General features: G+C 36.4%; 1 protein-coding gene and 1 pseudogene across 1 annotated transcript; both read left to right on the forward strand.

Annotated features, from left to right (window-relative positions):
- Nucleotides 1–1358: 1358 nt before the first annotated feature.
- Nucleotides 1359–4761, forward strand: LOC140855393 (senescence-specific cysteine protease SAG39-like; annotated as a pseudogene).
- An 8994-nt stretch (nucleotides 4762–13755) lies between these two features.
- On the forward strand, nucleotides 13756–24443 carry LOC140855510 (senescence-specific cysteine protease SAG39-like). Its single transcript, XM_073251399.1, has 3 exons — nucleotides 13756–14208; nucleotides 14339–14431; nucleotides 23729–24443. Exons 1-3 carry the CDS (start codon nucleotides 13788–13790, stop codon nucleotides 24238–24240), a joined length of 1026 nt encoding a protein of 341 aa, XP_073107500.1. The 5' UTR covers nucleotides 13756–13787; the 3' UTR covers nucleotides 24241–24443.
- The last annotated feature ends 1324 nt before the right edge of the window (nucleotides 24444–25767 follow it).

Raw genomic sequence — 25767 nt, forward strand, 5'->3', positions numbered from 1 at the left:
ATATATTTAGGAATAGACATTTCAATTGCCAGGCCGGATTGGACCGTTGGTTTGCTTTGATATCTATTACTCATTATTGTGGTTTTCATAATAGTCTATGTGCTTTGACTTCTTCAAGATAAACTTTAGTTATGCGGATTCGTAGGTCAAGATTTCTTGATTTTTTCCCTCTTCAATCTAAGATAGAATTTTTAAGCATTAAAATCATTGATCTAACATCGCTATAATTGTAAAACAAAAATCATGCAGAACATTAGCAACCCAAAAATCTCTCATATACCAATGATTGCATTATCTGATATGTCACGCTATAAAACATAAAACAGATTTGTGACCGTTAGTTGCATATCCCTTCCGCATGCTAGGGGAGAACCACACTTTAAGCCATAGTAATATCGTTTCCCAAACATTTTATCTGATACTTTATCTTATTAGGTGATGCTCCTGTTATTGTTCTCAAAAACCCGAGTAGGTTACACGAGCGATAACTGCGATTTGCTACACTGGCCTGCATGTTAAAGGAGAGTACATGAATTTGTACGCACGCTTACAATCAAAAAGTTATAGGTGGGTGGGGCACTGCTAAAATCCCAATTGGTAATCCGTTTGCACTACTCGGTCGCAACGGTAAGCAGCAAAATCCATTGAGTTAGACCCATTTCATGCAATTCACCGCTCGGCGTGAAGGAAGAGGCTCTGGCCAGGTTCAATGGAGCGTATTAAATCCCTCAACCGGTTGACCCGCATCACACGTATGTTTTCCAAAATAAAGCGTGATGAACGGCCCAAATTGGAGAATTAATCCAGCAAATCAACAAATCGTAGTCGCGCCCTTGGTCGCTCATTACGCTTTGGCAAACATGTGATGTGATGTCGCTCGGAATGACGTCCATACGACCCATTTGCAAGCTTCCAAACTCCTTGCAAGCTAGCAAGCTCTGTCCAAAGAGGCGTGGCCAGCGACGTGAGATATTTGTCTGCTCTAGTCCATTGGTGTCACAATTTTGTTCTTCCAAATTTCAATCTAAAAGATGTTTCATTTAGAAAAAATGATTTCTTCCTACATAAAGAGAGTCTTCTTGGCTTATAACCAATGTAGGACTGATGATGTCCGCTCTCTTATATCACAATAATATAGTATAGATATGTGTGCAAAGATAAAGAAAAGGAGCGCCAAGTTTCTAGTGTTTAATGCCAACGCCGGTTATATTGAATCCATTAGCCAAACTGGTGATCGCAAAAATACTTGCACTCAACCAATTTGTCGATCTCTCCATTTTTTTTGAGAGAGAATAAACAGAGGCTGGGAAAGCAGCCACATGAAGATTTATTTGCCAATCTCATTGCTGAGGTGTTCAATGCCTCTTACATCGGATTTAAGCCAGTCCCTCAAATATGCAAACGGAACAAACATGCTTCCTAGCATGGATTGGAGGAGCAAAAGAGTGGTACGATCAAAGATCAAGACCAATAATGTGGTAATTAGATAAAATATCCAAATGTAGGCCTTTTAAAGAATGATGTGTTGTATGTGCCTAGTGGTTAATGATGTTAGATAATTTAAAATTTTTATGTCTGGATCGTGCTGTAATATTCATGTAAAAAATAAAATAATTATAGACAATTATACTTTGCATCATCGTGTATCCAATATGATGATCCCGTAGCCCACAAAATGTGTGGTTTTCTTCCGTGAAGCGTCAAGTCTTCTCTCTCCTCACCCTCTTCTTTAATATGGACAATTGATATGAATCGTTCACACTCTTCTGAGAGTTGGAGAAATGGATCAAGCCATCTCTATTTATACATGCACTTGTCTTGTCTCATCAAAAATCTAATTCTTAATTAGAGTTAAACTCCAGTCCATATCTGATTAGGAATAGAATATTTTAATTAATTGGACTTATTGTAATTGATTCAGTATATATGGCTGATCCAAAGAGTTACACATGGCTAAAGAATAATTAGGCTATATTAAGAGTTAAATCCAACAAACTAATCACTAATCATCTGATGAACAACATAAAATGAAATAGGATAGGATACCTTGTTGGGCTTTTCTGCCGTCACGGCTACCGAAGGGTTCATTCAGATTAGCACCGGCAAATATTGACCTCCTTAACGGAGCAGCAACTCGTTGGACGATGCGGTGGGGGCCCAGTGGATGATGCATTTAAATTCATCATGATCAGCAATGGTGGGATAAGGACGGAAGCTAATTATCCTTACATGGCGAAGGATGCATGGAACCCTGTGACATCAACAAATCTTCTTCCGTTGCAGCCGCTATCAGCGACTACGAAGATGTACCTAAGAACAGTGAGTCACCAAAACAGCCGGTTTCTGTTGCCATCGAGGGTATAGCAGGAGAAACTTCCGGTTTTGTTCCGGCAGTGACTTCACGGGTAATTGTGGAACTAATCTGGACCATGCTGTCACTGCCACCGCCTACGGGACAACAGCTGATGGAACTATTTTTTTTTTTTTTTGATGAAATGGGAGGCAGAATCAATAATGACTCCAATGAAGAAGCATTAGAAACTCTTTCTAATCTTCTTCTTACTTTTGGCCAAAAGACTTTTCTGAGTCATCTAGGATTGAGAATACACAGGATGCGATCTCCTCTTACTAGGAGTGATCGATTCTGCGATCTCCTCTTACTAAGAGTGATCGATTCCATATTGACCTACTCACAACCTTCATACATACTCCACCATATCCAGAACACCCCATACATGTCTTAATGCCATGCCTGGATATGAACCAAAATATGGGTTCATGTGCACAAGATTTCATGATGGTTTCAGGTCTAAGGATCACTTGCACAACTCCCACTTAGAGAACCATCTTTGACATATAAATAAGACTTCCATTAGATGTTCTCTTTCATCGAGTCAATTCAATGGACTCATTTCTCAAATGAGCACCCACATCCTTGTATTAGTGTCTCATACAAGTGGCTAGTGAGATTTGCCACCCTCTCCATAGAGCATACATAGGATGTGCCAGTCTATCTGAAATATTGATCTCCGACTCAATGCTCCTACGATCAGAAATATTTAAGATTAGAATTTTAAGATTTTAGGTCTCACTAGCATACCCATTCATGTCTCCTAAAATCATTATCCTAATCTTTGGGGTTCATCATAATCTTAGACATATTAAAATGCAGCTAATATGATTAATCAATGCCTCAAATAATAAATGTCATTTCATGAGTTGAAAAATTTTAAAGAAAGTTCCATCACAACAGACTTACGATTGGCTTATAGGGCACTCTTCTTTCAATCTCCCACTTGCACTAAAGCCAATCGTCTTTGTATCTTATACAATTAAGATGGCGATCATATAGCTGCTATGGTATGGGCTTAGTGAATAGATCTGCTATATTGTTCTTTCTATCTACTCGTTCAAAAACAACATCTTATCTTTAACGAGTTGAAAATGTCTGAGAATGTACTTGGATCTATAATGAGACCTAGGTTCCTTATTTTGAATAACGATCCCAGTATTATCACTATAGAGTGACACCGATCCTTCAATCTTAGAAATGACTCTTAAATCCATAATGAGTTTCTTCATCCAGATAGCTTCCTTAATGGCTTCACTAGCAGCAACATACTTTGGCTCAGTAGTTGAGTCAGCTACTATCTGCTGTTTGGAACTCTTCCAACTCACTGCCCCATCAATTAGGATAAACACATATCCTGATATTGATTTGCTATCATTTGCTTTCCAATGATCCTTCCTTAGATCAGCTTGAAATCTACTAGCTATGCCCAAAGCATAAGCTACATCAGGCTTGGTACATAGCATGCCATATATAATTGATCCTACAACCGAAGCATAAGAGATTTCATTCATCCTTTTCCTCTCTTCTGGTGTCTTTAAGACATATTTTCTCAAAGAGATGTATACCATAACTTACAGACAAATAATCTTTCTTACTTGCCTCCATATTAAATCTCTTTAATATGAGATCTATGTACCGTGACTGGGATAAGCCTAACATCCTTTTAGATCTATCTCTATAGATCTTTATACCCAGTATATAGGATGCTTTATTTTAGTCTTTTATGAAAAACTTATTTGATAGCCAAGTTTTGATCGATTGCATCATTGGGATATCATTCCCAATGAGCAGTATGTCATCGACATACAGAATCAAGAAGACAATAACACTCTTACTTGTCTTCTTATATACACGTGGTTCATCCATAATTTTGATAAAGCCAAATTCTTTGACTATCATATCAAATCGGATGTTCCAGTTCTTCAAAATCTGCTTCAATCCATAGATGGATCTCATTAGCCTGCATACTTGATTTGCTCCCCCACTTGAGACAAATCTCTCTGGCTGAGTCATATAGACCCAGGAACATGTCATCAAAAAATTACAGACAGCTGAGGGAATAAAGTTGAGGGAGCTTAGGAACATGTCCAGACAAAACACAAGAAGGAATAATTACAGACCCAGGAAAGATGGTTAAAGGATTACATACAAACATGGATATAGCTCAGAAAGCTGATGGAACTAAATATTGGCTGCTGAAGAGTTCATAGGGCATCACTTGGGGTGAAAATGGATATATGAGGTTGCTTCGGGGCATCGATGATGCAGATGGTCTATGTGGCATTGCCATGCAAGCTTCTTATCCAATTGCAGGAATTGGAAAACGTAACTCCAACATGACATGGATCTCATTAGCTATATGGTTGTTTGTAATTTTAGCCTGCAATAATTTTCCCAGTTCTATCTAAAATCGTAACATGAGCTGCCTCCTATATATGTTTTGCATCAACGTCTATTGTATTCGCCATCATTTCTAATGGTTATTAAAGTATTGAAAATTCAAAGTACTCGTGCTCCTATATATTTGTCACTAGCTATACATACATACGTGCATGCACGCACATGCAAATGCTTCAAATTTTTTTCTCTTCATATATTTTCTTCTTGCAGTGATCTTTTGGCTAGAGCGATAGTTGTTCATATTTGTCTTGGGCATCGCAAACCCATCCTATATAAAATCATGTTATTCTGTATATTTTTTTTAAAGAAAAACTTAATTTGACTGATCTCATTAAATTGACTTTAATAAATAATCTTTGTATGAACTCAATTTGAGTGAACAAAAAGAATATTTTAGAAATATTAATGTATCAAAAATCAAGGTTGCATCTGCCTTAAGAAACAGAGTGCATGTCATTTGTTTCTTCTTGCATAAGTAAATAAGATAAAAAGGGACTATATCATCTGATAATATGGTATTTATGCACAAAAAGTAATTCTTGTTGTTGATTTTTTTGATTTTTTTTTTTAATTTGTTGAACTTATGAGTATTTATCTTTTACTATGAAATTGGAGATTTTGGTTTCTACAAGTTAAAATTTTTTTTAGCAATTAAATATTGGGTCGTTGCAGGCAAAATATTCAAAAATGAGCAAAAAGAAAGTAGGAGGAAAAGTGAATTATACTCAAAACTAGAAGATCTTAATTTATAGTTTAAGCATGTATAAAAATCATGTATAATCAAATCTTAACATCCATTATAAAAACATGTAAAGCAATAAATCACATGACAATAGCTGACATAACAGCATTATAAAAAAGTCTCACACGTGCCTAGCCATTCGCCTTATTGTTGAGTCAGCTCAAGCACATCTGCATGCGTCCTTATATACTCCCATCATTTAAGCTCTCATATTCCCACCATATTAAGGATCCAACTCTTATCAAATCTAATTACGAATACCATAAATCTAATCGCAAGCATCTCAATCATGATCAGCTTAAACAGATCCATGCTGCAATTTTCTTTGGTCCATGTAAATCATGGACTATGTCTACTCTAATATCAATTGTAATATTTCAAAGATTAAGATTATTTTATTTTTTTTCTTTAAAATATCTTCTCTGTGCCAACGAAGATGGAGGAGCAAGAGGGGATGGCGGTGGGGGGTGCGGCACGGAGAAACCACGGATGGTAGGGGGTAGTGGCGCAGGAAGCCACAGGCACCATCGAAGGCGGAGGAGGCATGGGAGGGGAGGTGGGAGAGTGGGGGTGTGGTGGGGGCCGAGCACTATGGGCGAGGGAGGAGGGCACAGTGTTGGAGCCGCATGGGCATAGGGTGCGTTATGACGAAGAAGACGGGAAGGAGGGTTGTGGGGGGTGTGACATGAGTGCCAGTGAGGGGGAGAAGAGAAGGAAGATCGGTTGGGGGGTGGCACGAGTGCCTGTGAGGAGAAGAGGAAAGGGAAGACCGATGGGGGGTGGGCGGTTGGCACGAGCGCCAGGGGGAGGGGGGAGACAGCCAGAGAGGCAGGGGAGGGGGTGCGGCAGGAGGAGGGGGGGCGCATGAGCAGGAGATGGTGGGGTGGTCGTGGTATGATGCAGGGGTGCAAGGAGGGGCCGACATGAGCATGGGAAGTCGGGGGGTTGGTGGGGGGGGGAGGGGGGGCGGCACGAGCACGAGACGTGTTGTGGAAGGGCATGGTAGCGGGCGGCATGAGTGCCTGTGAGGGGAGGGAAGACCACTGGCGGGAGGGAGAAGATCGTCGAAGAGGGTTGGGGGGGGGGCAACATGGGGGTATTGGAACAGATGGAAAGAGGGAAGAGATAAAAAATTTAAAATACCTTTTATAATAAAATATTATAAAGAAGTACTATAGCAAAATCTATATTTATATTGAGCAGTTACCTTCTAATCTCACGTATAGAAACCTACATCTATTCGTGGCCTATTATTAGGTTGGTAAGGATCAATCTAGGCCCAGTTTAGAAAATCTGCACCAAGTATGTCTAGGACAAGCTTATCACGGGCGTTATCGCATCAGCCCACCCAACATGCTCTTTTTTTCTTTTCGTGGGATCATCGGCTCAAACTCTGGATTATTTTGGCCTTAGAGAAAATCTTTGTGCATCGTGTGCAGTGCAATAAGGTTGACATAGAGTGCACCACCCAATCACCTTAAAGCACATAGCCATCGCTTTTCAACGCGTATTTAATGCATGTAGTTCTGCTTTTTAATTTAAAATTTTGAATGATGAAAATATCCCTCATCTTCTAAAAAATTATGACATCCTGTAGTCATATTATGACATTCCATGATCAAATTATGACTTTCTGCATGCAGGATGTCATAATTTTTTTTTCTGAAGTCATAAAGAGAGAATGATATTTTCATTATTAAAAATTTATGAATTTTTAAATGATAAAAATATCCCTCCCTTCCTTATGACATCATATATGCAGAAAATTATAATTTGATTGTAGGATATTACAATATGACCACAGAATGTCATAATTTTTTTAAAAGAAGAGGGGTACTTTCGTCATTCAAAATTTCAACCGAAAAAGCAGATCTATAGGTATTAAATATGCATTGAAAAGTGGAGACTATGTGGCCCAATCAGGTGAGGTGGTGTATTTTTTTCATATTGGGTACGGTGTACAAAAAATTATTCTTTGGCCTTGAGTTTTGAAATGGCTAAGCTCAATATCATCTTTACCTCATCAATATAAATGGGTTCAAATTTTCTGTTTAATAGAAGATAGTCCAGGCTGGGTTGTTGTGGTCAGTTCTTTAGCATGGCACAACAATTGAAAGATTGCAATTATTACTCATAGTAATGGCTATTAGAGAATCGGACAGGGGTTCCTCTATTAAGTTTACAAGATCCAAAGCCCTGAGTTCAGAATGACTTGCAACTCTTTTGATACTCTTATCACGCACAATGTCTGCACATTATGTGTCAAAAAATGAAGGCGCCAGTTATCCAAGATGGCAAGTCCTTGGTTGTTGTACCAAATGACTTGGAAATCGTTCCTTCACTAGGGAATCCTTCTCTAGTTTGGAACAAGAGAAAGCTATGATCAAATATGAACACATTATCATCATTCATTCACAGTGTTGATCTATTCATCAGCTGTGTTACCTAGACCCTCATGTCAGCTCCAAAAAAATCTTGATTGGATACATATCCAACTCAGATATGTAGTAGGTACTAGAATATTTATGAATTATGTGGTTGCCTTTTTTTTTTTTTGCTGAGATGGATGGGTCATATCCATCTCATATGAGTAAATCAAACAAAATTGGAAAATAAAACGCCGTAGAAAGAATGTGGAATTCTAGATAAGCCCTCCCAAAAGACCCTTTAGTTATGGTTGCCATTTTTAAAGATTGGTACAAAGAAACTCTTCTAACAATGAGTTTGATCCTCCATTTTCATGTTAGAAGTGAGTATCCGTTCTTTTAGGGTGCGTTTGGTTAGCCATTAAAATTTATTTTTTTTTTGCTTTTTGATTTTTATTTTAAAAAATAAAAATCAAAAAGTAATATTTGGTAACACCATGAAAAGCAAAAAGTAAAAATAAAAAAAATCAAAATAATTGCTTATCTGCAAAGTAAAAATTTTTTGCTTTTCAAAACTTACTTTTTTACTTTTTTTTACTTCCGCATATCTAAAACGTAAAATCAAAAAGTAAAAAGCCCGAATCTTTCTTCCTTGTTTGGCTCTTCACCTCTTCACCCCCTTCTCCCTTTCTTCTTGAATCCTTCTCTCTTGTCGAGCTCTTCACCTGCCATCCCCAAATCTTACTTTTTGCTTTATAGCAACATAGTTACCAAACATATTTTTTATTTTTTTTGCTTTTACTCAATAGCAAAAATAAAAAAAATTAAAAATATTTTTTAAAAATCAAAAATCAAAAAGTGTAACCAAATGCACCCTTAGTGTTGGCCAAGCATGTGGGTATTGAACCATAAATAATGTTCTCTCTTATACACTTGGGTCAATTTGCAAAGTTTAAATGAGAAACATGTATAACGAAAGGCTTTGACAAACGATATCTTCTTAATATTTTATGTGCAATGACTAGACAAACAATATTTAAAACATATATAATTAAGTTAATATTATAATATATCTTACATATCCCTCAAAACTCCTTTTCTCTCTTGCCATGTGAAGGATAGGGACATGCCTCTGGTTCTTATATCTGCATCCATGGAGTACTGCTCATTAGCTTCATTTAGAGCCAAATCCCGTTCTATCACTTTGCTCTGCAAAAAGTTGATTTCATGTCACAAGTTTATTGACATTATTTTATGCGATATAAATATGTATAAAATTTTCATTAAATTTGCTAATCAAAACAATTATTCATTAAACTCAAGAGACCTAAAGCAGAGCTATATGACCATATAAGTTTACAATAGTTTATTGTGGGATGAGAAATACTATATTGCCATGCTTGTTTTGTATGCATGACTAGAGTGAATTCACGAAAACTGTTTGCCACCATCATCATGTTGCTCCTAGACATAACTTCTATGCAATCTGGCATTTTATTTAGTTTTAGTTAGTATCTTGAAGTCAAATAGGAATAGAACTTCTCCTACATACTAGCTAATGGAGTTCATTACTTAAAAAAATAAAAATTACACATTCAAGAGAGATCCTTCGTGAAAAGCCATCTATATCCTTTTTCTTCTTCATCAAATCTTTCCATCTAATCCTCTTCCTGATCAGGTCATTTCTTCCATATCTTTAAGGTCTTCCTCATCAAGCCTAGTATTCCACATTCCTCCCTTGTGCTTGAGTGAGATATTCATGCCATAATAGATTATATATGATTCCTTATAGTAAGTAGCAATACCGACTGTTGAATTGCCTGGTGGAATAGTCTGCAACCATTAAACAATTTTGTTAAGAAAAAAATTGAAAGTGTCGCAATTATTGTCACAGATGAGGGAAGGGCTTCTGCCACAAGTAGGTGCGAACATAGGAGGCAAAAGTGCATTATATGTTATTTTTACTTTTGACCACTAACATATTTCCATTCTAAGAACCAAAATATGCATGCTATTTTGCATTTTTTACAAAATTTAAATTAGCGTAAATGATTTAATCTAATCTTGAACTACTTTTTTGGAGTTAAGGAGTCCTGCACAATTTTATTTTGTTTTAATTTTTGAGAAAATTGGGAAGGGGTTTTGGGGAACCTCCCATACTTAACCATATCAAGTCCAATTTTTTGAGGTTGCATCCCTAAAAAATCAGATCTAGAATCTTTTGTTGCTGATTAAGAGGTGGTGATCAATGAAATAAGTCCTAGTTTCCAAAGTCATGCGTATATGAATGGCAAAATTCCATGTGATCAACATGCTTCTGCATATTATATTCAGCATCAGACCACTTTGTCGAGTGGAATCCTTCATTTTGGCATCTTTAATCATTGTGTTTTAATTTTTTCAATTATGTCTTAGATATATCAAGAATCTATGAATCAAACTGCGTGGAGGTTGCTTTAGTTCTGTTCCTTTTTATCTTATTCATGTCTTTGGTGCATCTTGTACCCCTTTTTTCCACCTAAATCACTGGCAGACTTAATCCTTTCATCATAGGTAAAAATAAAAAAACTCTCTCTCTAATCAATCTCTTCATTGAGATAAAATATGTAAACTGCTTCCATCAACATTTAAATTATCGGCTAATTAACCAAATTATATAATGCAACCATGTGTTTTATAACATTTCTAAGCAAATTCTTTCTCAATCCATAATAATTTGGGGTGATGTCAATTATTTATGTTTTGACCAAATATAGAGATCATGTATATGTTTTTAGTATAGGATTGACACATGAGTCCATATCTATTATTGCATCATATTTGCACCACACTAATGGCTTGGTAATATGATTTAGTTCTGGAACTCTATTTGTTATTTAAAACCACCTACCTAAGATGTCGGCTTGCTTTCCGTCTTTCTTTGGGACCTGTTTTCTTGGGGATAAAAAAATTATTCAAAAATTTGTATTCTTTTTAGTAAATATTTTCGGACAACATGTAGATAGAAAAATAACTTAATTATCATTTTTTTATGCATTGAAATGTGGCTCCATCAACTATTATCTATATTCTTTTGCATTATTATTTTTCGAGTAAGTAAAATATGTCCATATTTTTTATAATAACCTATATTATATAAATATTATTATTATATAATAATATCATATTATATTCGTTATATTATATATTATATTACTAAATCATAAAATAATATAATATGATATATTATTATTATTATAAGATTAGTGATATTTTAGAAATAAAATAAAAAAATTATTTCACCGATATATGAGTGGGAAAATAATTTACTCATCTTCCAAGTGGATAAGTTTTTCTATTCATTTTATGGATAAATATTGTGCAGAGGAAAATAATTTAGCAGTGTAGAGAAGTATAAAGATATGATAAGTTGGCTGGTAAAAAAACTCATCATAAACTTTTCAATGATATTTATCTATCAAAAATAAACCCTCAATGCCATCGGTGCATGATAATGACTTCTCATGTAACCATCCACTCTTGGAACAGTCTAAAATATTACAGTGTGACCCAACACTTGTCCGGTTGTATGACTAGAGTTTTGCAGACTAGTTACTGTAGGTCTTAATCAATTGCAAGCCCGATAAATCCAAAAATAAAGTGGAAATAAATACGTAAAAGAAAACGAAGTATTTGGCAGACTTGTTACGTGAACCGGTCCGCGTCGTCCAAAAGAATCGTATGGCATTATCTTCTTATTCTTCTTCTTTCTCCATTCCTTTTTGTTTTAACAAATCATCATAAGCCCAATTATTATTGATCTTGGAGGCCGGAAACCCAAAGACTAATGATAGCAACTCGGGCCGAAATTGGGTGCGCAAAGCTCGTTTTGATCATTGTATTGTGGCTCAAGAGGCGACTCCGGTCTACTCCTGAAGCGCGTCACGCATTTCTTGACGAGCGCAGTCTATGTTCAAGCAAATCAGCTACCGCTTAACACGCTTTTAGAGATGTGTGATGCAAGTTAAGAGCGCACGTAAGATTCCAGGTTTCTTGATTTCTTCTACGCCCAGCCTCTATACAAACACTCGAGCCACCCTAGCTCTTTGCTCGCATCCCCTCCAGTACTAAATAGCTGCTTAACCGTTACCAAAGTCTTTGCACTCGTTTTCTAAAATTAAGTTTGACGAACGGCCGCAGATTCCAAAACAAACAAACAAATTGTCTGTCGAAACACGTCCTTGGCCGCTCATCACTCTTTGGAATGCTGCTCCCACAATCCATCACCCGTTTGCGAGTTTCCAAACTCCTTCCAAGCTATCAACCTCTCGTATTATAATTATGTCTGGTCCAATTTTTTGAGACTGCATCCCTGAAAGATCTGATCCATAAACTTTTGTTGTGAAGTAAGAGGTGGTGATTGTTGATACAAGTTCTAGTTTCCAAAGTGATGCATATGTGAATGGCAAAATTCCATGTGATCAACACGGTCATGCATTATATACAGCATTTTAATATTTGATCCTAGTAAATGATGAGTAGTAATGCATCAACTAAGATTTCTTAGAATTAGATTGATTTATTTATTTCATCAGTTGACTATCTTCTTTTTCTTTTTTTTTTTTGGATAAGCAAGAATTATTTTAGGAAGGAACTATTTGCAATCGTAACTAAAAAAGATCTTGCTAAAATAATTGTAGTCTTTATCATTAAAAGAAGCAATAAAGCTTCATTTTGGAACTTGGTCGATTTTTAAAATAACTGCAATGATATTTATACTAAGTGGGCTCTCATAGTCTTTTATCATAGAATTAGATTTCTTCTTGATAATGGAGGATTGATCCACTCAAAAGATTATTTTGGCATCTTTACTTATTATATTTTATTTTTTTAAATTGTATGTATGATATACATATCAAGAATCTACGAATCAAATTCTGTGGAGGTTGATTTAGCCCTTTTTCTTTAATCTAATAAGTCACTCACAAATGAAGACCTCGCATCATAGGTAAAAATAAAGAATCCACCTCTCTTATCAATCGCACCATTGATATAAAATATGCAAATACAACAACCATCAACACTTAAATTATCAACTAATTAACCAAATTTTGTTTAACCAAGTGTTTTGAACACTTGTAAGCAAATTCTTTCTCAATCCGTTATAAATTTCGGGTGGTGTCAATTGTCTATGTGTTTGCTGTCTATATATATATATATATAGGACACACACATGAGTAGTAAACATCTGTTTTCACGTTACATTTGTACCACACAAAAGACCTCACAATATATCATGGTTCCGGTGGTCCTCAAAGACTTGATAATATTATATGGTTCCGGTAGTCTCTTTTATTATTATTATTGTTAAATCACCTAGTTAAGATGCTGAATTACCTTACGTCTTCCTTGCACGTCTTTATTGTCATTGGTGCATGACTATGACTTCACAATGACCCACCGCCTGTTTTTTTTTAAAATTTTGGTAAGAAGACCCACCACCTGTTTACCAAATATCTGATAGACTTGGTAGCGCAAACCGGTCCGCGTCCTAAAACTCGTTATGCAAAATTTAGAGGCCACTGATAGCCACTCGGGCCGAATTTGGGTGCGCAATTCTCGTTTGGATCATTATATTGTGGCCCAGGAGGCGACTCGGCTGGTCTTCTCCTGAAGCGTATCACACGTTTACTAGAGAGCATTAAGCGCGCGCACAGCAATATTGGACGAGCGAGACATCTACATTCAGCCAAATCAGCTACCGCTCATCACGCTCTGGAAGACGTGTGATTATGCGTCAAGAGGACACACAAAGTTCCAGGTCTCTTCCCAGCCAAACCTCTATATAAACACTCAAGCTACCCAAGCTCTTTGCCCACATCCCCCCCAATTCTAAATAACTACTCAACCCCACTTAGCTGAACCATTCCAAAGTCTTTCCACAGCAATGGCTCACCGATGTTTTGTGCTTGCATTGATAGTCTTAGGTGTTTGGGTCTTTGGAGCCATGGCTCGTGGCATTGCCGACGTGCCCATGTCGACAAGGCACGAGCAGTGGATGGCTCAGTATGAGCGAGTCTACAAAGATACAAAAGAGAAAGAGAGACGATTCCAAATCTTCAAGGACAACTACAACTACATCGAGTCCGTCAATAGAGCCGGCAATCGCAAATATAAGCTCGGTCTCAATCAGTTTGCTGACATGACCAACGAGGAGGTTAAAGCCTCCCATCTTGGATTCAAGCCCATGCGCTTTACAAAATCCACGACAGGAAGCTTTCAGTATGCCAACTTGACCGACGTGTCTGACAGCGTAGACTGGAGAACCAAAGGTGCAGTTACCTCTATCAAGGATCAAGGCCAATGTGGCAAGACGTATATAATGTACAGTGGGTTATTCTTCTCAATGAGTTTTTTAAATTTAAAGAATAGCAAGATACATGAAAGATGCTACTAAGTAACATCGAACGAGTTATCTAACCAACAACATGTATGTAGGGTGCTGTTGGGCATTCTCTTCTGTAGCAGCCATTGAAGGGATTACTCAAATCAACACCGGCAAGTTGGTCTCTTTGTCGGAGCAACACTACAGTGAAAATAGTAAAAGATGATGCTATAAAAGATATTTTACGATGCTAATAAGCGTCGGAAATAATCTTTACGATGTTTCAAAAAATATCGCGAAAGCATCGCCTATATAAGAGTGGAGACGAAAAGTGCCGGCACTTTTTAAAAGCATCGTAATATTTTCTAACGACGCTTTAAAGTATCATAAAATTAAATTTTACCGGTACTTTTTAGCGTCGTTAATGACAACGCGTCCTCTACTCTACCAAGACGCTTTTCGAAATATCGGCAGTTAAGTCACTAGCGATGCTTATAAGCGTCGTTAATCAATCTATTAACGACGCTTATAAGCATCGTTAATTTTTTTAACAGAAAAAAAAATATTCAGATTTTATATACAAAAAAAAAAAGAATACATACATTTATGTACAAAATTATATCAATTATTCAAACATAAACCTGTATAATCACCACCATTCACATCAAAAGCAAACTTCAATAGCAAATTTAACCAAACCAAAAGATATTGTTTTATATAAATAAAAATAAAGTACTAATCATCCATTACAATCAAGAGTTTAACCTAACTAAAAGCATACAGAAAATATAAGACTACAATAAAAATAAAATGATGTCAATCTACAGGCGGATGGTCGTCGCTGTCTCCACGTGACGTGCCGCTGTCTCGACGGGTGCCTGATGTTTCAGGAGTCGACAAGAAATATATGAAAAGCGTGATTTGCATATCTATAAATAAAAATATATAGATCATTAAATTAATACAAAAATATATATTTAATAATATGTGTTTACCTGAGATGGGCCATACATCTCTAATAAAGATGTAAGCCGATCAATCTGTCCCCTCATGGCCTGCATCTCGGTACGGCTCTGTCGCATCTCCTCCATCTCAGCGGCACGACTCTATCTAATCTCCTGTATCTCCGCCTCGAGTCTGCGGACGCATGAATCCTGAGTATCTACTGCAGCATGCTGCGTATATCTACTAACCTCAGATAACTGAGTGGGGGTGACTCCTACTCCATAACCCCTTACTCAGCCATAGCACTCTGGTCCCATCAACTCTATGAACATCTCGGCTTCGATACGGCTCTGCTGCGTAGATGCTGCGGACTCATCGTCACGCTCCGCAATGAGAGATGTAGTCCTCTCCTGTATTTATTTTGAAAACAAGAGTTATACATTAATAGCTAACAAAATTAAATTAAAATTATTATAAAAAATAGAATATTAATAATGCCGTACATATAAATCTCTTGACTCATCTCGAATAAAAGTACCATCCTGATGAGTATGAGTCATCCGACAAAACTTCACTTTATCGGGTTCCCTCCCATGCTCATCCACCTACATAAATAATTTCAATTTTAAGCAAACAGTTATAATAATTTAAAAAAATATATGAGTATCATGATACAGACATGGTCCACGATACATTATGATATTAGTTATATAATTATTTCAACATAAAAATTAAAAGTTAATTATGAAAGTTTAAGGAACATACAAACTCCTGTCGGAGTCGTACATAACTCTTCGACCCCAATATATGAGGAACAGACTGAGCTGCTCGTGCAGCTCTACTAATAGCAGAATAAGTCTGTAAAATAAAGTAAAGAACTTGTTATATGTATAATATATAATATACAATATAAATCAATATTTTTATAAAATATTTAAAAGAAAAGATAATGAGCAGATAATATATCTGTGCCCTCTCGAAGAACCAATAATGAACCAACTCCATCCACTGATGAGGGGGTATATCAGGAGGATAATTCCTAGCAACCTCCTCCTCTGTCATACCCTGTCTCATATAGTCCCTCTTCAATTGTGCTCTATATTCTTTCTATTTGCGTTTGAGAGATTTCATTACAAAATCATGAGTGGATGGAGGGAGAACAAACTTGCTCTATAAAAAAAAAATTAAATAAAATAAATTATATAAGTGATTAACAATTAATATACAGCATGAACATCAATTCATTACCTCTATAACTTGGAGGAGCTCAACTTTGTACGTTGAAAGCATGTCATTCCATTTTGTATAGCCCAACAGACATAGCTGAGGCCTCCGAGCAACAGTCCCCAAAAATGAAGTCAATAAGCAGGCAGCTTTCTTAATTGGCTGACCTAGCTGATTGCACTCCACAACAATTCTCTCGCTCTCATGCATCTGCCACACATCTCGTACTACTGTGGGTCCGCGTCTGGGGTGTACTCTCCCGGATCCGTCTGCAAAAAATACATAAAAGTAACGATATCATAAATATATATAAAATAAAATAAAAATAGAATTACATGGAAGATAATATATACCCTGCACGTGTCTCATCATCTGGCTGATGAACAGGAGGATCGTGCTGTGCTGATGATGAAGAAGGACAGGACTCGAAATACTGTGCAGCTGAACTGGCCTCAGGCTGCTGTGCTGAAGAAGACGTACCGACCTCTGTCTGTGAAAATTGGAACTGCACACCAGCATATCGTCCCTTGCGACGCATGATGTCACCTAGCATTTATATAAATAAAAGGTAGAATCAGTTAATATATGAAGTAAAATAACACAATAATTAATGCAAATTATATACATCATAAATAATTATTACCAGTAACAATTAAGCAATAGTGTTTCTTTCAAATTCTGTCCTAACCAACGTCGTCGTAGCATTTAAATCATCAGCTGGTATAAAATTGTAGGGCATATATTGTGTATAAGTGTCATCATCATCATCCTCCACTTGGTTTCCCATATCATATAAGTCTCTAGGTTTTATTTTGATGACAGTAAACCAATCTTTATCTTTTGTGTCTTGTACATAAAATACTTGACGAGCTTGAGATGAAAAAATGAATGGATCATCCTTCACTAACACACCAGTGTGTATCAACCTTGAAAAATTTACAAGTGTAAATCCATTTTTATCTTGTTTCAAACCCCTTGATGAGTTTATGTCTACCCAATCACATCTAAACAATACTACTTTAAATTTTTCATAATAATCCAACTCATAGATATCTTTAAGTGTACCATAATAGGATTTTTCATCCGCTTCCACCATAACACTACTATTCTGTATTTTTCTAAATTTCTTCCGTTCTCTAGTATGAAATTTAAAGCCATTAATTATGAAACCGTTATATCTATTCACAATCTTGTTAGGTCCTTGAGCAAGAGCTATTAGTTCATCTGAATTATTTCTCTCCATCATCTTTGATACCTAAAAAAAATGATATGAAGTGCTGTTGAGTTATCTAATATTAAATATGTATCAAAAATTAATATATCATATAATTAAATATAAATCACATCTGATTCGAAAGCCACATAGAGAATAACTCGACCAACCATCGCTGTTCAATCTTTGCATTAGGACGAATGTTATGATTGGCTCATCTCTGATAAATTAAAAATTCACTGTATAAAATATAAATATATCATTTAGAATATTATATCTAATATAAAATTTAAATCTTGATATCATGCCTTAAATATACTAACCTGCGATGGTCAAATATTATGTCACTATGAAGTAACACATAACGATGTGTTTGTGCTAAGGATTTTTGATCAAGTATAATACTTTCAACTCTTCTCAAGAATTTTCCAGCAGTTGAGAACTTATACAGTTCTGCATTCTCCATAAAGTCATTATGCCGTTGAGGTTGACTAAAAATAGTCTCTATACCTTGAAGATATCTTGAACAAAATGTCAAACATTCATCAGCAATATATCCTTCAGCAATCGATTCCTCGGGATAGGCTCTATTTCGCACATAATCTTTAAGACGCACAAGATACCTTCAAGAATTAAATATTTATTAAAATATCAGTATGCTGTTATTTTTATTAAAATTATCAAAAGATTTAAGATTTGCAATAATACCTCTCAATAGGATACATCTATCTATAATATACCGGTCCACCAACTTTAACTTCTGAAGCTAGGTGAATGAGCAGATGTACCATAATTGTGAAAAATTCAGGAGGAAAAATTTTTTCCATTTGGCAAAGTGTAATTGCAATATCGGACTCTAACTGATCAAGTTTCCGAGGATCAATAATTTTTGAATATAATGCCTTAAAGAATAACAATAATCAAAGTACAATTGCAACAACTTGTTTCGGCAATGACGATCTTAAAGCTATTGAAAAGATATCTTGCATCAATATGTGACCATCATGACTTTTAAGATTTGAAAGTTTTCAATCCTTTAGATGCACACATCGTGAAATATTTGATGCATATTGATCAGGTACCTTGATACTTTTCAAAACTCTCAAAAAATTATCCTTTTCTCGAGCAGACATTGTGTAACATGCAGGAGGCACATAAATTCTGTCATTAGCAAGCATTTTAGGATGAAGCTCCTGTCAGATACCCATTTCTTTTAAATCAAGATGCACCTTCATGTTATCTTTAGTCTTTCCATCAAGGTTTAAAAATATTCCAAGTAAATTATCATAAACATTCTTCTCTATATGCATGACATCAAGATTGTGCCGAATAAGATTATGTTTCCAATAAGGTAAGTCAAAAAAGATACTTCATTTTTTTCATAAATATTTACTGGGCTATTGTGTAGATGCTATCTGTGTGTCTTCCTTATTTTCATCCTTGAAATAATTGTCTGGATCTTGAAACACCTCTGCATCTATAATACTGATACTGATTTCCTCTGGTAACCCTTCGTGCATTGAGCTTTCAACATCATCCCTTCCTCTTTTTTTAGAGAACTTTGAGTGCTTACCATAGCTGTAATTGATGCCATCCATTTGTCTATAAACATTAGTTCCAGAAGGTGGAATAGGGACACATCCCAATTCTATAATACCATTAAACAAATCTTTTTGAAATTGAAAAGGATGATTTGCTTCCAACCATCGATGATGTCCCATGTAACAAAATTTACCTCCATGTTTTAACTAAATTGAATGTGTTGAATTTTCACAACAAGGACATGCGACCCGTCCCTTTGTACTCCAGCCAGATAAATTGGCATATGCTAGAAAATCATTAATAGTCCATAACAAAGCTGCCCGTAGTTTAAATGTTTGGCCGTTGGAAGCATCAAATGCATCAATATCCTCCCACAACTGTTTCAATTCCTCTATTAAAGGCTGTAGAAAAATATCAATATCATTGCTTGGACCCTTATCTCCTGGAATAACCATTGACAAGATAAGTGATGATTGTTTCATGCACATCTATGGTGGCAAATTGTAAGGTATCAAAATGACTGGTCAAGTGCTGTAGGTAGAACTCAGGGTCCAAAATGGATTGAAGCCATCAGAAGCTAAGCCAAACTTAATACTGCGAACATCAGAGGCAAAATCAGGATGCCTATCATCAAATACTTTCCATTGAAGACTATCTGCTGGATGTCTCAACATTCCATTCTTTGTATGTCTTTCATCATGCCATCTCATTGATGAAGCTGTTTTTGATGATGCATAAATCCTTTTCAATCTAGGTATAAGAGGAAAGTAACGCAATACCTTCACCAGTTTTTTTTTACTCCGCGTTGCATCCAATTCATTCAGTACATCGTCTCGATTTTCTTTTTGTGTTATCCATCTTGAAGATCCATATACATTGCATGACTCTTGATTAGCATTTTCACTCCGATATAACATACAATCTTTCGGACAACTATGAATCTTTTCGTATCCAAGAATCAATTTTTTTACTACTTTCTTGGCTTTATAATATGATGGTGGTAAACGAGTGCTTTCTGAAAATGCATCCTTTAATAACTTGAGCAGTATGATAAAACTCTTCTCAGACCATCCATTCAAATATTTTAAATGAAATAAATGTATAAGAAAAAAAATCTTAGAAAATTTCGTACAATCCGGATATAATTTTTCATCTGCATCTTTCATTAAAGTGCGCTAACGAGCTGTCTCATCATTAGATGTATGTATAGGCTCCTCAACATGCATACGTTCCGTATGCATACATCCATCAAACATCCCAACTGTTTCTTGTATACTACTGAATTTTTCTAAATTTTGAACACCAAGTCCAAAAGCATCTGTGATCAAACCCCTTATATCATTATCTCTTACAGAATTGTCTTGTAGGCTAGTGGATCCAAAATGAGTCAGGAGTTGGTTACATAATGATGGCAACATAGATTCCCCATGAAAAATTCAGTCGGTATAATCTCTTAAAAAACTATTCCATACCAAATATTCTTCAACAATTTGTAGATCTAAAGAAGAATTATTTACACATTTCTGACATGGATATAAAATCTTCCCATTCAAACTACTTTTCTCCATACCAAATTTAATAAAGTCATGAACTCCATCTAAATATTCTTTACTATTCCTTGGTTTATTTATCCAATTTTTGTCTATTGTAGGATAAAAATGACCGAACTTACAACTTATCTAAAAATAAGAAAAATTATACAATCTATATTAATGCAATGAGTAAAAAATATCAGTCATTTCATAAAATCCAAAAAAATAACAGCTATTGTAGTTCATTATATAACTTGAAGACTCAAAAATACATCTAGATATGATATGATTTATATAGTAAATGCTTGCTATCATCAACTAATAGGTAAAGAAGGTCCAATCTCATTCAGAAAATGCATTAATTCTATAGGTCAATCTATATAGAAATCCAACTTTTGAAATGGGATACACAAGCAGCAACTTAATTAATGTAAATTTGTGCTTTGCCAATCTTTTACAAAGTTTAACCAACAAGCAACAAGCCATGTAAAGAATGTAGTTTCGGAGGAAAACGGTTATGGTGTGGAACATTACTGATTAAGCCTTAAGTTGAAATTTGTGGATCTCTATTCACTCTTATAGTAATCATTAATTGGTTAATCCATGCAAGGAAGGGGGCTCTTTTTGTTAATTACTATGGCAAAAGACTTGGGAATGAATCACCCAAAAGGCCAAAACTTAAACTAGAGATCTCCACTGCAGGAAATCTGAAAGCAAGGAAGAATGAGATATGATTCATGGAATCTGCATTCATGAGATATTCTGCTTGGAGATTGCTCATTTCAGAGTATCATCCCAAATTCCAATACGAAAATCTGTATTAAGTTTCTAGGTCGCATTATTAACCTGAGACATCCTTTGAAGTATCAAAATCTGCTTTGCCTTCACAGTTATCAGGTTTGGACCAACTTAGAAAGTTTGCTGAAGTGAATAAATTATACGATCAATTACTTCTAGGCGAGACGGCCAATCTAGTAGAGAGGAAAAGGAGAACGTTCAAGTCCCGATGTTCCATGTGGATAGGTTTCACAAAGTTTTCAGACATATCCATGCATTTTACGTGCAGAAGTGGGATACTTTATTAATGCAACGTTACACCCAATTTTGACAAACTGCAAAAAGAGAATAAATAATACCTAACACAACTTTTTCAAATACAATTCCACTTCTCTTCTGCAACCAATAAAACATATAGATAAGCAAACCTAGATAAAATCACTGATTTCAAATGTTACTGAGACTTCTTGTGAAGACCAATCATTGTGAGTATGATGAGGATCGTGTAAGCTAGAGAAGCGATCATCGACAGCACAATATCATTTCTTGGAACCCTACAGCGCATAATGTCATTTCAACTGCCCTAACCCTACAGCCACGACCATCCCCAAACAGAAAGAACAAAAAGCAACATCAAATCCAACACTCCCTCCCTAACAAAATAGATATCAAAACACTGTTATACACACACAAAAGTGTGTGTGTGGGTGTGTGTATTGCTGCCTGGTCTTGCAATGATTGCTTAAAACCAGTGACTACTGTTTAACAATTTGTTGCCTATTTAGATTATTAATTATTTTGTTTATGGTACTATGATGCAATTAGAAGATGGTGTTATGCAACTTGACCTCTAACAAAGAAATAATTTACCTTCTGTGGGTCTCTAGTAGTGAGCGCGGGTGTACGAGCAAGATCTTAGTGCTAATGCAGCACGTTAGGTAGAAGATTTTGACTCGAATAAATATGTCAAGGGAACCGTTCTTAAGATCGGCTTAGACGGATTAGGACTTGTTCATCTATATAAAAATTTTTGACCTAATATCATGCATCAAATATGAAGATTTTCCACATGTCCCATTCTTGGAGTTTCCTATCCTTAGGGTTGTATAGGATTTGAAATCCTCTGGAATGGTGCATAACAAAAATTCAATTGGCTGTAGAAGAATTTTTAAGTAAATTGGTTGAACCTCAACTCATCTAAGAGGATGAAACATATCCTAGAAATTCTTAAGTACATGCGCAAACCAGAGGACAGGTGAAATCTGCTGGAAATTAGAATTATGAATAGGATCAATGCTCTTAACCTGTCACATAATAGGATCAATGGTCCAATTCTTGAAACTTTTTGGAAGGCTGGACTTAGTGTGCAATGAACTAACTGGACTGACAACGAAAGAAAGAAAGAAAGTAGAAGCAAATCGAACATAATAAAGCAATCATACACAGAAAACAAATCGAAGACAGAAAATGCAACAAATCAAGGAAAAGAAACGACAGGCAAACAAGCTCCGACGAGGTGATTAACAGGAGACTTACACCTGAAACTGTGAAAACGAGAAGGCGGAGGGCTTCTTTCAGACTACGACCGGAGATTGTCGCATCGCCTTCACAAAACTCCTTTTGGAAGCAATCGAAAAGGAGACTCGACTCCAACCCACCGGGCCGGGGGGGGCGGGGGGTGGTGGGGTGGGGGGTAGTGGGGTACGGCGTCGGGGAGGGGGATGGTGGGATGCGGCCGGGTCGGGGAGGGGGACCGGGGGGGTCTTTTGGGCCTGCGAAGACGGCCGCCGGGAGGGGGGAGGAGAGGAGGGCCGGTCGGGTGGCTTCGAGGAGGGCGGCAGCATGGGTGCGGCGTGGACGGATGCGGCAGCAGAGGAGAGCGGCGGACGACGGTGCGACGTAGACGGCGGGTGCGGTGCCGATGGCGGAGAATCGGAGGAGATGGGGGTCGGGAGGGGGAATGGGAGGAATGGGTGGGAGGGGGCGGCGGCAGATAGATTAGGGCACTGGAAAATGGGGGTCGGATTAAGCGAATATAATGATGCTTTTTAGTGTTGTTAAATAATGATGCAAAAAAGCATTGATATTTTTTTTATTTAGCGATGCTTTTGCTAAAAGTATCTGCGTTGACAATGCTGAAATTTTATTATGTTTTTAAGCATCGTTGAAAACACGATGCTTTTTAAAAATGTTGGCAGGTCAGCGCAACCTATCGATGCTTCCAAAAAGCATCGACAAAAAATGATGGTTAATTTTTTTTTTTACTGTAGTGCAACAACTTGTGGACTGTGATGTCAGCGATGGAAACAATGGATGCAGCGGGGGACTCATGACTCGTGCCTTCCGGTACGTCATTGATAATAGAGGGATAACAACTGAAGATAATTACCCTTACATGGCAGCCGATGGCACTTGTGATACCGACAAGGCATCATCATCGGCAGCTACTATCAGCGGCTACGAGAACGTGCCCGCAAATGATGAGTCCTCGCTCTTACCGGCAGTCTCGAAGCAGCCTGTTTCAGTTGGCATTGAGGGTAGTGGGCAAGACTTCCTGAAGTACTCCAGTGGCATCTTCACGGGCCCATGTGGAACTAATATTGACCATGCTGTGACTGTTGTTGGTTACGGGACAGCTGAGGATGGGACCAAATATTGGCTGCTCAAGAATTCTTTGGGTACCACTTGGGGTGAAAATGGATATATGAGGTTGCTCCGGGGCACCGATGATGCAGAAGGTCTATGTGGCATTGCCATGCAAGCTTCTTATCCAACCGCATGAATTGGAAAGGATTCCTCCAGCATGGCATCTCATTAGCTATATGTTTTTTTGTTATAACTTTAGCCTGCAATAATTTTCCCAGTTCTATCTAAAATCGTAACGTGAGCTGCCTCCTATATATGTTTTGCATCAATGTCTATTGTACCAGCCACCATTTCTAATGGTTATTAAAGTATTGAAAGTTCAAAGTACTCATGGTCCTATATATTTGTCACTTGCTATATATATATATATACACACACACAGATGCATGCACGCGCGCACACGCAAGCGCTTCAAATTTATTTCTCTTCATATATTTTCTTCTTCTTGCAATGATCTTCTAGTTGGAGCGGTAGTTGTTCAAATTTGTCTTGAGCATCGCAAACCCGTCCAATACTGAATCATGTTACTCTCTCTCTCTCTCTCTCTCTCTCTCTCTATATATATATATATATATATATTTTTTTTTTTCTTTTCTGTAAGATAAAACCTTTGATTGATCTCATTAAATTGACTTTAATAAATATCTTTGTATGAACTCAATTTTAGCTAACAAAAAATATTTTAGAAATATTAATCTACCAAAAATCAAGGTTGCATCCGCATTAAGAAACAGAGTGAATGTCATTTGTTTCTTCTTGCATAAGTGAATAAGATAAAAAGGGACTATATCATCTCATAATATGGTCTTTATGCACAAAAAGTAATTCTTGTTGTTGATTTTTTTGAATTTTTTTTTTTAAATTTGTTGAACTTATGAGTATTTATCTTTAAATATGAAATTGGAGATTTTGATTTCTACAGGTTAAAAATCTTTTTAGGAATTAAATATTGGGTCGTTGCAAGCAAAATATTCAAAAATGAGCAAAAAGTAAGTAGGAGGAAAAGTGAATTATACTCAACTAGAAGATCTTAATTTATAGTTTAAGCACATATAAAAATCATGTATAATCAGATCTTAACATCCATTATAAAAAGATGTAAAGCAATAAATTGCATGACAATAGCTGATATAACAACATTATAAAAAAGTTTCACACGTCTCTAGCTGTTCGTCTTGTTGTTCAGTCAGCTCAAGCACATCTGCTTGTGTCCTTATATACTCCCATTATTTAAGCTTCCATTTTCTCACCATATTAAGGATCCAAATCATTTCAAATCTAATTACGAATACAATAAATCTAATCGCAAGCATCTCAATCATGATCAGCTTAAATAGATCCATGCTACAATTTTCTTTGATCCATATAAGTCATGGACCATGTCTGCTCTAATATCAATTATAATATCTCCGATTGCATCCAAAAACACTAGTTAAAAGTCATTATTTTGATTTCTTGATCGTATAAACAAAATCATACCAATATATAGTGGAAATCAGACGAAATATATGGATCTTCAAAAGATCTGCTTGTGATGCATGTTGGACCCCATAAGTTCTATATTTGATGCCCAACGTGGATGAAGCTATCCGCCAAGAAGAACCTGTGTAGGATGCAACCCACTCCCGCAAAATAAAAGAAATTGCAACTTAGACAACAGACC

The sequence above is a fragment of the Elaeis guineensis genome, chromosome 2 (assembly GCF_000442705.2).
Source record: "Elaeis guineensis isolate ETL-2024a chromosome 2, EG11, whole genome shotgun sequence".
Classification (NCBI taxonomy): Eukaryota; Viridiplantae; Streptophyta; class Magnoliopsida; order Arecales; family Arecaceae; genus Elaeis; species Elaeis guineensis.

Bases quoted from the DNA above. Each gene is read 5' to 3' on its own strand.
- LOC140855510 (XM_073251399.1), top strand. From the start codon at position 13,788: ATGGCTCACCGATGTTTTGTGCTTGCATTGATAGTCTTAGGTGTTTGG. The intron at 14,209-14,338 runs GCAAGACGTATA...ACATGTATGTAG, and splicing joins CAAGGATCAAGGCCAATGTG to GGTGCTGTTGGGCATTCTCT. The intron at 14,432-23,728 runs GTGAAAATAGTA...TTTTTACTGTAG, and splicing joins TTTGTCGGAGCAACACTACA to TGCAACAACTTGTGGACTGT.